At 35.6% G+C, this 15,209-nt stretch overlaps 2 protein-coding genes across 5 annotated transcripts; both read right to left on the minus strand.

The window, feature by feature from the left end:
• Positions 1-362: 362 nt before the first annotated feature.
• On the minus strand, positions 363-8,036 carry LOC115712684 (probable phosphoribosylformylglycinamidine synthase, chloroplastic/mitochondrial). 4 transcript variants are annotated; one of them, XM_061115020.1, is made up of 6 exons: positions 7,907-8,031; positions 7,363-7,583; positions 5,177-5,250; positions 857-5,029; positions 694-736; positions 363-620 (listed from the first exon to the last, which is right to left on the minus strand). In XM_061115020.1, the coding sequence occupies exons 3-4, from the start codon at positions 5,216-5,218 to the stop codon at positions 860-862; spliced, it is 4,212 nt and encodes a 1,403-aa protein (XP_060971003.1). In that variant the 5' UTR covers positions 5,219-5,250; positions 7,363-7,583; positions 7,907-8,031; the 3' UTR covers positions 363-620; positions 694-736; positions 857-859. The 4 variants fall into 4 exon arrangements, with proteins under 4 accessions (XP_060971003.1, XP_060971002.1, XP_030496875.2 ...); XM_061115019.1 differs by having other exon boundaries at positions 694-733; positions 7,363-7,529; positions 7,907-8,030; XM_030641015.2 differs by having other exon boundaries at positions 7,363-7,529; positions 7,907-8,030.
• A 3,442-nt stretch (positions 8,037-11,478) lies between these two features.
• On the minus strand, positions 11,479-14,664 carry LOC115712685 (uncharacterized). Its single transcript, XM_030641016.2, has 7 exons — positions 14,509-14,664; positions 13,337-13,501; positions 12,714-13,056; positions 12,411-12,495; positions 12,230-12,316; positions 11,903-12,145; positions 11,479-11,802 (listed from the first exon to the last, which is right to left on the minus strand). Exons 2-7 carry the CDS (start codon positions 13,489-13,491, stop codon positions 11,726-11,728), a joined length of 990 nt encoding a protein of 329 aa, XP_030496876.1. The 5' UTR covers positions 13,492-13,501; positions 14,509-14,664; the 3' UTR covers positions 11,479-11,725.
• Between the last annotated feature and the right edge of the window lie 545 nt (positions 14,665-15,209).

The raw sequence follows: 15,209 nt of genomic DNA on the forward strand, positions 1-15,209 counted from the left end.
TGAAAACAATTCAAATAAAATCTTCAAACTCAAATAAAATACCTTGTGTGACAAAGAAGAGAGCAGCCATTGTAGCCAATGACTTCGCAGACACGGCGGGTGGCCATGGATAGACATCAGAAGTAGTTGCAACTGATGCATCTGCAGGTGGAGCAGTACTTGGAGAATGGGTTGAAGTTGAAGGAATTGTAGCAAATTTGGACCATCTCACCATAGTGAATGAGCTCGGATCAAAGAAGGGCGGCCTAGTCGTGTTGTCTTAACAATAGTGGAGTCCTCAAAGTTGAGGGCATTAATCAAATATATTGTAAACTAGGAAAGACTGGGTACAATTAGGAACTAAAAATAAATACAAATTACAATAGACAAGAAAAGGCATTTCAATCAGGCATATTTAGATACACATTCTCATTTATTGACTTACCCGCAGCTCAAGATAACATCTCAGAATTATGTCACTTTTTTAATCCTCCTAAAAATCTATCATAAAAACTGTTATAAGTTTACACTAGTCAATATGAAAAATCACCAAAAACATGTTAACATAACTTCAATACTGTAGTTCTTTTGGAGGCAAATCGATAAAATAATAGTCCCTGCCAAATCCCCTGCCCAACAGCCTGCAAGAAAGAAGACCATTAATTACAGATAATAATATGATCAAAATCAGAGACCAAATATATGCTTACTTACAATAAAGAAACTGAGCTACTCCAACCACTGGGCAACGTTTCTGCTGTAAAACAAGAACATGAGAAAAAGAAACAGTATTAGAAAGTATTATCGTAACAAAAAAGTAAAAAAAAAATTAATAAATAAAAAGAGGACTCTCATGAAGAATAGCAAGTAAACCAACCTCTCAAGAACACCAATCCCTGGCATTTTGGAACATTTTCAACCAGGGACTTGGACCCTTCTTGTCCACATTCCAGTGCTTTGGATACCATGGGTACTGCCACATTAGGAAACAACGCTCGGGATGAGGCATCATAGCAAGATGTCTCCCATCTGGTGAACAAATAGCAGCAACTCCTAAAGGAGAGCCATTCATATTAAATGGATATTGCTCGGTCTCACTCCCATCATCATCACAGTATCTTACTGGGGCCAAATTGGAATGAAGCACTCTATCAAAAACGCCATCATCAGGGAAGTATGCTCTTCCCTCACCATGAGCAGCCCACACCCCCAATGTACTACCCTCCATTCCTTTAAACATAACAGCTGGTGAGTCTCTAATTATCACACTAGTGAACCGACACTCAAATCGTCCAGATTCATTGTGAATGAACCTTGGCTGTGATGGATCCCCACCAAGACCATGAACACCGCCAACTTGGGGACCTGGAATCCATCCCAATAGAGCCATAAGCTGACAGCCATTACAAATGCCAAGACTAAATGTGTCTGGCCGCTTATAGAACTCCTGAAATTGATTTAGAAGGGGCTGATTGAATCTTATTGATGCAGCCCATCCTTTTGCCGAGTCAAGGACATCGGCGTAACTGAAACCACCAACAAATACCACTCCTCTGAAATCATCCAGTGAGATTGACCCATTTAAAAGGTCTGACATAGTCACATCCCATGGCTCAAAACCAGAAGCATAAAAAGCTGCAGACATTTCTCTATCTCCATTGCTCCCTTCTTCTCGAATTACAGCCACCTTTGGTTTTGATGTGGCGCTCATATACTTCTCATCTGTGAAGGAAGGAGTGAAGGACAAGTTCCATGAGGGTTCATGCCTAACTTTCAACCCCTCTTTCTCTTGATCAACACAAGAAGCCAATCTCTGTAAGCTTTCCAACTCAAAACTGGTTTCTTCCCACATATCCCTAAGGAAAGAGGTTTTCTCCTTCAAATGAGTCGCTCCATCAACCTTCAATTCAATTGTGGGTTCGGAACTTACTTGTCCAACAATGTTGGCAGATATACCTTTGCTAGTTAGCTTCTCCATCACAATATCCAAGTTTTGTTTACTTACCTCAATAATGAGACCAAGTTCTTCAGCAAAAATTGTTTGGAAAAGGCTCTTCCCATGTGAATTCAAATCTAACACAACACCACAATTCCCAGAAAATGCCATCTCTAGAGCACATGTCAGTAATCCACCATCACTAATGTCATGACCAGCAGAGATGAACTCATCATCAAGAAGTGTTTGAGTGCACTCAAAAACTCTTTTAAAATATGGGACGTCATCGAGATCAGGACAATCATCCCCAACTTGGTCAAAAACTTGAGCAAGTGCCGATCCACCCAAACGACGCTTTCCCTTGGCCAAATCAATATGAAGTATCACACCATCATCTCCTAACTTCAAATCTGGGGTAACTGTTTTTGTTATGTCAGGACAAGTGACATAGACGCTAATCACAAGGTTTCCAGGAGCCTTAACAACTTCACCTCTGGCATGGGCAGCCATTGAAAGACTGTCCTTCCCCCCATCAATAGCTATTCCAAGATCAATCATAGCTTCCGAGAGAGCATTAGCAGCATCATACATTGCAGCCCCTTCCCCATCAAGTTTGGCAGCATACATCCAATTTCCACTTGCTTTAATGTCAGCCAGAGAAGTCACCTTCGCCCAAACAAGATTAGTGAGTGCTTCTCCAACAGCCAATCTTGCCATTGCTTTTGGATCTAGCAAACCTTTGATTGGTTGCTCCCCAATAGCACATGCACCTCCGGTAAAGTCATTATAGGTTTGAGCAATAACTGCAACATCAGCAAGTGTAATTTGTAGGGGTCCTACAGTTTGTTGCTGGGCTACAAGCCCTGTTACACACCTGTCCACCTTAGTAGTCAAGAAACGCTTTGAACAAACAGATGGAAGTCTTAATACCCTCTTGAGAGCGTCCATGACAGTTATCCCAGGAGCAATATCAAGTGGCTTTCGTGCATCGACGACCCGATGGAATTCAAAGGTCTTCTGTGGCATGTCACCAAGTACTTTATCCAACTCCAAATCCACAGCAGGTGGAGGCTTAGGAAGTCCACTTGATTGGCATTTTTCAATAGCTGCACTATCAACTAGAACAACCCGACCCTCGCCATTAATGGTTCCAAGAACAGCCATAGAAACCCTTTCTCTTTGACAAATCAACTGTAGAAGGTCACGACTTTCAGGTTTCACCAAAATTGCATCTTGCTCTTGATATTCAGCACCCCATATCTCCAACACCGACATTGTGTGGTCACCAACTACAATTGCCCGGATATCAATCTCAGCACCCTTTGGATAAATGATTTCCTTGACAACATTACAATTTCCACCAGCTCCTTGATCGTGAATACTAATGATTGGGTTATTCTCCCCCATCTCAATGCAAGCACGAACAACACGATACAATTTTTGTGCCATCTCTGCATCTCCACGTTGTACAGCATTAAAATCAAGCTCTGCATCATTTTGTCCACTAACCATACTAGATGCAGCCCCACCTCCCATACCAATACGATAAGCTGGGCCTCCAATTTTCACAACCAGCATACCAATGTCGGGCTCGCCTTTTGATATGTGGGTGTGATCAATTTGCCCAATGCCTGCACTAAACATAATAGGCTTTAGCCATTCCCGTCTTTCCCCACTTGGAAGTCGCATTCCAAAAGTTCTCGTGTAGCCCTGAATCAATGGCTCTCCGAACTTATTGCCATAGTCAGATGCACCATTACTAGCATCAATAAGAATCTGCAAAGGTGACGCCAAATTAGATGGATAGGTGAAAGAAGGATCTTCCCAAGGAGCATATGAACCCTCCATATTGAGATTGCCAACACAGTAACCAGCTGTTGAGGCAACAACAAAAGACCCTCTCCCAGTGGCATGTGTGTCCCTTATACGTCCACCTGCACCCGTTTCTGCACCAGGGTAAGGTGCCACTGCACAAGGAAAATTGTGTGTTTCAGCAGTGAACAACACGTCAAGATCTCGAAGAGCTGACTCTAATGGACATGTTGAACCAGGACGAACTGGTCTCAAATGCTTAACTGGAAACCCCTTGATTGCACTCGAGTTATCCTTGAACCCAATTACAGAATTGTTTGGATTTGCTTGCAAAGTGCTCTTCACAATCTGCATTAGTGTCCTATCCATCGGCTTTCCATCTATAACCATTTTACCAGTGAAAAACCAATGCCTGCTATGCTCACTGTTAGATTGTGCAATATCAAATAGTTCAACTGTCGTTGGATTACGCTTGATTTCCTCTCTAAAAAGCCTAGTGTAATATTGGAGATCTTGCTCATCAAACGCTAAACCCATTTGTTGATTAATTTCCTCCAATGCTTTTCGACCATTCTCCATGACAGGTACATAGCGGACCTCCTCTGGAACCACAATCGTCTCAAAAGATGTAAGCTTTTGAGAATAAACACACTCAGTCATCCTATCATGAACCATTGCAGCTACCTCATTGATCTGAGGCTCCTGCAACGGACCTTTGCTATACACCAAGTATCTCCTCGAGCGTTCCAATCGATTCACCTCTGTTAAACCACAAGCTTGACAAATTGATACAGCATTTGAAGACCATGCTGTTGTAAATGATAACCGAGGACCAACCTCAATAATAACCATACTCAACCCTTCCTGCCTTTTCTTCTCAAGAAAACTCTCAACCCCCAAATTCTCAGGCTCATAAGTCTCCTGAAGAAGCCAATTAAGAACGGATAACTTATCGATTGAAAGTTCTGACTGAAGCCCAATGTTGAAACACTGTTCTGTTTTTAAACCAACAATTTGAGTTGAGACTTTAGTTTGAAAAGACTTGAGAAGCTCAGATGTAGCGCTATCCTGGATCAGTGGCACCCGATAAAAATGTACAACTCCAGCACCAGGCTTGATTGTGGATTGCTCAGTTGTCGGACTACCCAAGCCATCAGAAACCACAGCTTTGGGCTTTGCCTGAGCGCGACACCTCAAATTCAATGGAATTCCTCTTCTAGGGCGCAAAATCATGCCCCATAGAGGATTTGACCTTGGCACTCGCGAATTACAATGAAAAACAAGATTTTGCTTATGTATTCCCTGAAATCAAAATGAATGAAAAAACAAAATGTTACAATATTATTTTTATTACTCAAAAAAATAATACAGTAGATACATACAGTACACATATCAATCTCCCTACATATATCAATGAAAATTCAAATGCAAAAGGTACATAATTCATACTTGCAAGAATTCTGAAGTCGTGATTTCTCGAACTCCAGCCATTCTCACCTGAAAGAACAGTTCGTCCAATTAATCTGAAACCAAAACATAACATCATCAACTAATTAAGCATGGTCACCATAATAAAGCTAAAAGAATAGTTGCAGCCATTTTTTTAGATTCAATTTCAATTAAAAGTTCACCACATGATCACCAATCCATAATAAAGTCCAAATCCATAAATCTAACTTCTAATACAAAAATGTCCAACCATTCAAATTTTAAAAAAAAAATACTCAACAGTTCAAATGTACATGATAAAAATAAAACAACATAACACAAAGTGAGACCAAATTATAATCAATTACCTGACTTGTAATCATTAATCAGGCAGAACTCATTCATATATATCAAGAGAACTAAACATATATATATATATAAGCCATATTTTTGAGGGAGTCAGCCACAAATTTTACTAACACATAACCAAAGCACTTAAAAATAATAAAAACATGGCAGCATACACATATAATTTAGGACTGTTCATTGGATCACATCCAATGTTTTTGGACCCATCCAGATCCAATCCAATTACACATTGGATGTTGGATTTCTCCAACTGATCCAATCCAATACTGTAGGCTCAACCGAACCGAACTGATCCAATGAAACATTGAATTGGATCGGTTCCATCCAATGGATGAATCTCTGTATTGGATCGGATCCATCCAATACTTTTGATCCAATATTTTTTAGACCGGATTGGATCCATCCAATATTTTTAATCCAATATTAATTGGATTGATTGAATCCAATCCAATCCAAGAATAAAACCTGATTTTTCACCTAAACGGCTAATATATATACTTTTTTATATTATTATTTTTCCTCTCTATTACAATGTAAAATTAAAAGGAAAAAAAAAGTTTTAATTATTTTATAGTATGTGAATAACACGACAAAAAGAAAGACCTAGTGGCCATCTTACTATACTAATAAGACTAATACTAATACTAATACTTTTTTTTTCTATCTTTTTCTTATGTATTTTTGGCCTTGGAAAAGGTCAAGCTCATTCATTAACATATTTTAATAAGATAATTTTATGACAAACCAAAGTCTATTGGATACTCATGGGCAATTCAAGTATAAAAAAAATGATTTAAACAAAGTGAAAACTCACAAATCCTCATATCCTTTAGACACTAATTCATTCCAATTTAATGTTTGATGTCAAAGGTTAGCAAGTTTAATCTAACACACAATTTAATTAAAAAAATAAAAAACTTGCTAATGTTATTGTGTTACTGTATTTGTATTTTTCTGAATGTGTTTTCAATTTCAAAATGTTAAATAAACCAATGTTACTATTGCTTTATTATAACTTTTTTCTTATTCTTATGAATGTATTATACACACAACATGTCATTCTATAAAGCAATAAGGTCATTCTATTCACATTGTCAATTCATCTTAATTTTTTAATAATAATAAAGGCTATATATAACATAAGTGTTCTGGTCAGTGACTCAGTGTTCATGCTGCAACAAGGTTCCAAAACTCTTGTACATAATAAAAGGTAGCAGCTCTAATTTGTAACCAAATATATACATAGTAAACTCCATGATAAACAGACAAAATCATACAAAAGAAGAGCTGCCATCAAAAGGGTATGTGTCCAAGGAACTATTCTGTTTTCAACTTATGTACAGAAAAAAGAACCTTCCATTACAAAAGCACTGACCATGACCACCATCCCCAACTAAACAAAGACTACAACTTTCAGTCGTTTGTCAATTCATCTTAATTAGTCCCTATTATTGTTCTAGATTGCTTTTACTATCAAATTTTGAATTCAAAAATTGACAGAGCCAACAAAGTACAAAGTATATGTATATATATACATACATATATTATATAACAATATATTTGCTACACCAAAGTAAACTTTGAAGAATAATGTCTGCATTTAAACACAAAATCACAAATTACTATATCAATTCATTTCAAGGAAGAGCACATCAAAGTTAAAAGGGACACTAAGATCATAGATCAAAGTTAAAACTCACAGATGTATTTCATAAAATTAAACCAATTAATATTTCTTCTTTTTGTCCCCTTATCTTTGAAAGCAGGTGCTTCAAGCTTAGAAAGAATTATTATTAAGTTTAACTATAAAAAATGAAAAATAAGAGAAAGTTAAAAACCTGAGTTGTTGTCGTTCGTGAGGGAGAAGATGTGTCGTCGTTGAGGAGGGAGGAGCTGTGTAGCTTCCGTCGCTGGTGAAGATGCCGTCGGTGACTTAGGGAAGAGATGGCCGTCGTCGTCAGCGAGTAGGGGAGAAGATGCTGTCGTCTATTTCGTCGTCAAATCGCTGGGCGGCAAAGAGGGATGAAGTGGGAGAGAGAATGCGATAGAGAGAGAGGGGCTGATGAGATTTTAAAATGTTTGCACCATAATCTCTAATGTTTAAAATAATTAATATCGCAAATTCAAAAGTTAAACATGTAAATGAAAACCTCCAATCGAAGCAGTAGCAGTACCAGTAAGATGTTTACAAAAACCAAATCATATTTTCAAGAACACCTTACACACCCCATTAACAACCACTAGTAAGTTAAGACAAAGTACATAAATTTCAAAAATCACACTCTAGTAGTAACTGTGTATACAGTAATCCGATAAAGTTGCATTTTATTTAGAGTTATTGATTGAAAACATCAAAAGAGAATATATTGTGTTAAAACTTACAGCCGGAGAAGGAGAAGAGAGACTGTGAGAAACCACTGCGACACACAGTCGCCGATTGTCCACCAAGACAAAGTGAAAGACTGATGTCTCATCAATTATTAGGGTTTTAATCATTATTTTTAAAAAATTAATCATAATACAATCAAAATATAAACATTTATTTATAATATTATAAAAGATTAAAAATATAAATTTATTTTAAATGAGGTGAATATTAGTAATGACATAAAATTTTTTGTGATTAAAAAAATATAATTTTTTTAGATGGATTTTTTATTTATTCATTTATAATAAAATTTAATTTTAATAGTAAATTATATTAACGAGGAAGGAAAACATAATTTTGATAGAATTATCTGAAATTACTGTGGACGGAAGTTGTTGATATTGTAGCTCTCAAGAAAATGTTTTCGTGGTTGAAGCATGATTTCTCGAGTATTATTATTATCGAATCTAATAGTTTGGTGTTAGTACAAAACAAGCAGGGCCGGCCCTAAGTTAAAATGGGTCATAAGCAAGAAAAAAAAATTGGCCCTTACTATATAGATAAATAGTATTTTTAAAAAATATTTTAAAAAAATATGTATAATTTTTAAAATGTATATTTTTATTTGGGCTCCTCAAATGAGTGAGCTCTAGGCACGAGCCTAGCCCGCCTATACTTAGAGTCGGCCCTGGGTACAAGTTGTTCGAGAATTGAATGTGTGAAAATCCACTTTTGGTGGTGTCGTTGAGGATTGTAAACAGCTTCTACTTTCTTTTAGTAATGTTTTTTTATATTTTGTCAAACGATCTACTAATCGAGTCGCTCACATTGTGGCTAGAGCATCTCAGTTACATGCTATTGCTGATTATATTTTCTTGGAGTCTAATCCCCTTTCTCATGTTGATGTTATTGTTGAGACTGAGTTGATCTAGTTGAATAAAAATTTTAATTTAAAAAAAAAAATTATACATCTTTCTTCATTCTATAATAATAACATTCAATTATATATATATATATTTAAATATATAATTTTGAATACTTATATTTTCGAAATATTATTTATTAATTTAAAACCAATAATTTATTATCCTTTCTAGTGAATATAATTTATAATATTAAGAGTATACAAACTACTTTTACAATAATGTATTAAGTTAGATTAATATTATTAATTTAGTTGATAAATGTTTTTGTTTCTTGTATTTTCTAGTGACATTTTTTTTCTAAAAAAAATCACTTAATATATATAAAAACTAATTAAGATATATATTAAAAGTAATTACAAAAAAAAATTAATGAAAAATATTAATAATAATAAATTAAGTCATTAATTTTAAATATTTATTTAAATTTGATCAACTAAAAAAATATTATTTATTTTAATTTTTAATAAGGTAAGATTGAGACTAATGAAGAAATACAAAGACGAGCAATGAAATTTCAATTAAAAATGTTGTTCATGCTTTTGCCAAATCATGCCATAAGTGTTTCTTTTACCAATGTCTCTGTGTGCTGAAATTTAGAGAATGGTGAGCAATTTCCAGTGGAAGAATTTAGAGTTAATAAAGGTACAAATTGGATGAGCTGGGAGATCATTTGGCTCGTCCAAAAGAGAGTGGTGGAATTTTGACAGATTTCAATTTGGCACTGTTGGGTAAGATTTTTAAAGCAAGGCACTATCCTAATGGCTCTTTTCTTACTGCTTCATTAGGTTGTAATCCTAATTTTATTTGGCAGAGCATTTTTGAAAACTCGGGGTAATATTCGAGATGGGGGTAGGATATTAGTGGGATCAGGTGTTAGTATCAAAGTGCTGAATGAACCTTTGGCTGCCTGATGATTTGGATCCTTGTGTGTCTTCAGTTTCAAATGGCCTTTTGGATGCTACAGTGAGTAGTTCGAAGGGTTGGAATGAGGGATGTTGGCTTGATTCTGAGTATTAATTCTATACCAGATGGGTGGTTCTGGTCCAAAGAAGCTAAGGCTCACTACACAGTTATGCTTTTATTCAATCTTTGCAAGGGAGATGGAGTCTGCCTGATAATTCTGGGTTTTCGTATAAGTTACGGCATTTTAAAGAATAAAGATACCTACTAACTAGAGTGGGTAGGTGTGGATTTGAATTAATGAAATTGCATCTTTTCATTCATTCATTCCAAAAAAAAATAGTAGTCTATATGAAGAGTGAGCCAAACATGTTAAATAAATTATATTTAGCACCTATAAAATTTCAATTACTAAAAAAGCTTCGAGGCAAATGGATACAATAGAAGGCCCAAAAAAATCCCCTACCCAATAGCCACCAAAAAAGAAAGCCATTTTGAGTATAAATATAGGTCTAGAACTTAGAAGCAAAAACTAGTGATGAACCCAATATGATTGTAACACAAGAAACCTTCTTTCCCAGAAGTTTAATTTCATCACCCTCTCGAATTCAGCAATCGAATGATGAATCTGTAAAACGCAGTGCCGACTTGGACACTCTATAATGTTGCATTTACAAGACGATCTCCTGCTTATATAATTAGATAGTACTACCAATCCGAACATAAAAACTGATTTTGGAACATCTGTTAGTAGTTACATCCATTAGAAAATCAAGAATTACATGGTGAGAAAAGTGCATAAAAAACAAAGAAAATAATAAAAACACATATTAATAAACAACAGAGACAGTTTCTATCTGTTTCAGTAAATAACTCAAAATATGAATATGAATCAGTCACAAAAGGAAAAATTCATCATTTGGACATATTTATATGATTATGATCAGGGAACCATGCACTTTAGACATTGTGTGATTAAATCATGTAAACATAAACATATTTAGATAATTATCTAAGAAAGTGTAATTAAAGAAGGAAACCTAAAGAAAAGAACATGTAAAACCTTGAAAAAAAAAATCAAATCTTCAAACTCAAATATAATACCTTGTGTGACAAAGAAGAGAGCGGCCATTGTAGTGGATGACTACATGGTCGTGGTGGGTGGCCATGGATAAGCACTGGAAGAAGTTGTGTGGATGAATCTGCAGGTGGCGCAGTACTTGAACAATGGGTTTATGTTTAAGGTGTCGCAGAAAGTTTGGGCCATCTCACTGTAGTGAATGAGTTCGGATCGAAGAAGGCCGGCCCAGTCATCTTGGCTGTGGAGTTGTGGCCAGGCTTCGGACATCAAACAGTGTCCTTCTGTTTTATTCGACTAAGATTTGGATGTTAGGAGGGATTATTATCAACATATGATAACACTTCATTCTTCTCCCGCAAGCCAATAATTATTAAAAAGAATATATAAATATGTATACACATCGTAATATACCATAAGTATAATATGGATTTTGATCACAACCATTTTTACTTAATCCCTAACTTTTCTCTCTAATAGCCGAAAAAGAAAGCCAAAACAAAAGGGTGCTATCAAATTCTTAATTGGAACCAAATTAAGACGTGGGCAATACAACGATGCACACATTATTGTGACATGGTTTACTCTAACGACAATTATTTAAAACCAATCAACTTTGAAGATAACTATAGTGGAGTCCTCAAAGTTGAAGGAATTGTCAATTAAACTAGGGAAAACTGAGTACAATTAAGAACTAAAAATATTAGCCCAGTTCAATAAATACAAATTACAATAGACAAGAAAAGGCAGTTCAAGCCTAACATTCTTATTTATTGACTTAAGCGCAGATCAGGGGAAATGGAGAATAATAACTCAGAATCTCACTTTTTTTTATCCTCCTAAAAACTGATCGTAAAAAATGTCATAAGTTCACACTACTCGATATGAAGAATTAGCAAAACATGTTAACATATATCTCTTAGTACCTACTAAATTTCAATACTAAAGGCTTTTCCAAGGCAAGTCGATACAATAATAGGCCCTACCAAATCCCCTGCCGCACAGCCTGCACAAAGATGCCCATTTCAAAATAGGCATTTAGACACAAAACAATATGGATATGGTGCATCTACAAAGTAAGCATATTACAGACAAAATATGCTTACCTATCCATTGACCAGCTGAAGGGCGAAATAAAACTGCACCAATTCCAGCTCCAATAGAAGCAAAAACTAGTGATGAACCGCATTTGATTGTAGTAGAAGAAAGCTTCTTTCCAAGAAGTTTAACTTGTTCTGCTGGCTCGACTTCATCACCCTCTTCTTTCAAATTCAGCAAGCGAGTGATAAATCGGTAAAACTCAATGACAACTTGAACAGTCCATGATGCTGCAACTCCTAGAAGATGCCCTGCTTAACATATTTCCATTCAGAACACAAAAATTCAGACATAAGGCTAAAAAATAAAAACTAAAAATAAAATTTAAAGTCAACCTCTGAAAGTTGTTTTGCCAACTCTGAAAAAGAAAACATAAGCAGGCATTCCTCTGCTGGCCTTGCGTGTGGCTGATTTTGGAACATCTGTCAGAAGTTACATTACATCCATTAGTGTCACACAAGATGTTCTTACATTAATTCTATAGATTACTATTGTAATATATATGAATGAAACTACCTTTTAAGAGTTTCCATGCCATTCGCTGGGAAACATGATGGACAGCCATTCTTTCCAAAATTCGTCTAGTTGTGACAATAGTAGTCTATGACAAGATGAAAAATATAAGTCAGATCCTGTTTAAGCTGTAACCTTTGAAAAACTTTATTAGGAAGTATGAACAGCGAGTTTTGCATTTTGATGTTATCTTCCCAGAGAGTCCAGCATCAAATCAAACATTTAGATTTTCCAAAATCTGCTAAAAGCATGTCACAATCTTAAACAGAAGACAACATGAATCAATGAAAAGTCAAAACAGCTTACCTCACGACAGATTTGTATTACTGATTTTTTTAAGGGAGCAACATAGTCTACAGGCTGTTCTTCCTGAGATTCCTGCAGGAAGTCATCATCATCCGCATCCAAATTCGTACGAGGCTCCAAAAGTGGTAAATAGAACATTAATAAAGACCTTAAGGAGGTCATCGCTAGTGTCCTAAGCTCAAAAGCCGAAAATAGAGGCTTTAACTGAATTTTGTACTCCTTGGTACTGTATCTAAGAGCATCATTCTGAAAGAAATTTTCAGAAGCAGTTTTGAAACTAGTTGCGTAATCATTAGAAAACTCTGCACCAGCATCACATTGAACAATTGGTATCCTGAAATTACTGTTGCAACACTAAACAGTAAGCCATTCAGTACATGGTTTATGGTACAAATTGAGCCAAAACGAAAAGCATTCCAAAGCAAAAGGCACTTTTATATTGGAAGAGAAAGGATGTAGCTTTCCATCCACTAGAATGTATCTAATGTTACGAGCAGTTTAAATCTGGAAAAACATCAATCTTGTACAAGTAAACATGAAAACAAGATCAAAGACAATTACATAAAATCACTACAACACGAGTACACATTGGAAAAGAGAGAAATTAAGAAAGATGAAATTACCCAAACAAAGCTTTGTAGGCATAAGGTGTTCCCGCAGCCACAGAGGCGGCGGCAGCAGAGGCAGCAGCCGTGGCCGAAATAAATCCAGAAGAGTGAGCTGTATATAAACTTGGGTTTTTCCTCAACAGATCCAAGGCTATAGCTATTCCCGCCATTCTCAACTAACTAAATTTACAACATATGTATGGCACAATCAGATTCTTATATAATATGATTGAAGTGATTCAAATCATCAACATCAACACCAAACCCAAAAACTGATTCTTACCAAGTCCATTAATACATGAATTTTTAAACCCAGCAATATTATCATTATGTAAAGCATGTAAACTTTACAATGTAGTGCAATAAAAGCTATAAACATCAGACACAAAAAATGCAGCAATAAGAAGTTGACATAGCTTGTTATATCTATCCAATATTAGTTACATTAGAAGGATCACAATAATCATAAAGATCTCTTTAATCAAACAGAAAAATCATAAAGATCTCATTGAAACCCAGATCCAACAAAGAAAGAAAATAGTTCAAAGTTATCAATAAAAAAATTAATCGAGATATGAACAAAAATTCTATACACATACATCATCCATTGGTCAATGTAATTTTAAATTGGACAAATATAAACTTCGTACATACATGAAAGTGAATTGAGGCATCTCTACAAACACGTAGCACTATAGCAGAATGGAATAACCATAAACATGAAGAAAAAACAAAACCAGCGAAATCATATAAGAGATGGAGATTTTAGCAAATTTTCAAAACAACCAATGATAATCGAACAGCAAAAATTTAGAAATATCTCAGGTTTCAAGATCCAAGAAACAGGTGAGTCTCCAATGACAGTAGCTGAAGAGTCCAAGGAAAAAAAAAAGAAGCAACGAAGCTAGTCTGGCTTTGGAGAATGAGACGGAATATTCTCTTTTAATTTACAACTAGTTCTTGTTCTTGAACGTGCAAAGGTGTACATAATCTACTTATATATATACATCTATATCTAAAAATCAGAATCGGCTCCCATACTGATACAACGAATAAACACAAATCAATTTTCAAAGTAACTAACACAAAAAATCAGAATCAGATGATATAAGTAAAACACTGAGTGTGGGTATACTATATAGCATATACAGGGAAATGAAATTGAGTGAAAAAATAGAAGAGGTTACCTGAGGAAGGTGAACTGGTCCGTCCGAGAGAGGAAAAGAGCTTCCGTCGCCGTCTCCGTCTCCGTCTCCGTCGCCGTCTGTGAGTGAGGGCAAGCGGAATACAGATCGTAATATCGTATGTTTGGCCTGAATCTGAACAATTTATCAAACCACCAATCCATCTTCTTATAAACGACAATGTTTTTTTCTTTCAAAGCAAAACGACTACACATCGAGAAAACGACAACGTTTTTTTCGAATAATTTCAATAAAACGACAAATTTCTGTTTTATTTATTTATTTATTTATTTATTTTTGATGAAATAAAACTTCATTTAAGGTTAAGAAAGGGGCCAAAGCCCTACAGGCCAAGCGGATGAACCGCACAAACTCACTAGAAAATGGCACAGATATCGAGTAATCACACTGATGATGAAATGAGCAAAAAGCTCAAAGCTCACACAAAAGCATCTAAAGGAAAAAATTCCACAAAAGTCTAAGGCTAACGCCACAAAGAACATAAGATGTACAACATACTAATTAAACTAAAATACAAAAGACAAGTAAATAAATAACATAGAACAACTCCAAAGAACTTCTCCAAAAAGTAGACGAGGCTGCCCGAAAGCCCAAAACAGCCAGGCCAAAAGCAAAGGGTCTCTGCCAACTTCCTACGAGAAAGGTCCACACTCAGTCTCCCATTGCAAGTTCTGAACGGTGAA

The sequence above is a fragment of the Cannabis sativa genome, chromosome 4 (genome assembly GCF_029168945.1).
Source record: "Cannabis sativa cultivar Pink pepper isolate KNU-18-1 chromosome 4, ASM2916894v1, whole genome shotgun sequence".
Classification (NCBI taxonomy): domain Eukaryota; kingdom Viridiplantae; phylum Streptophyta; class Magnoliopsida; order Rosales; family Cannabaceae; genus Cannabis; species Cannabis sativa.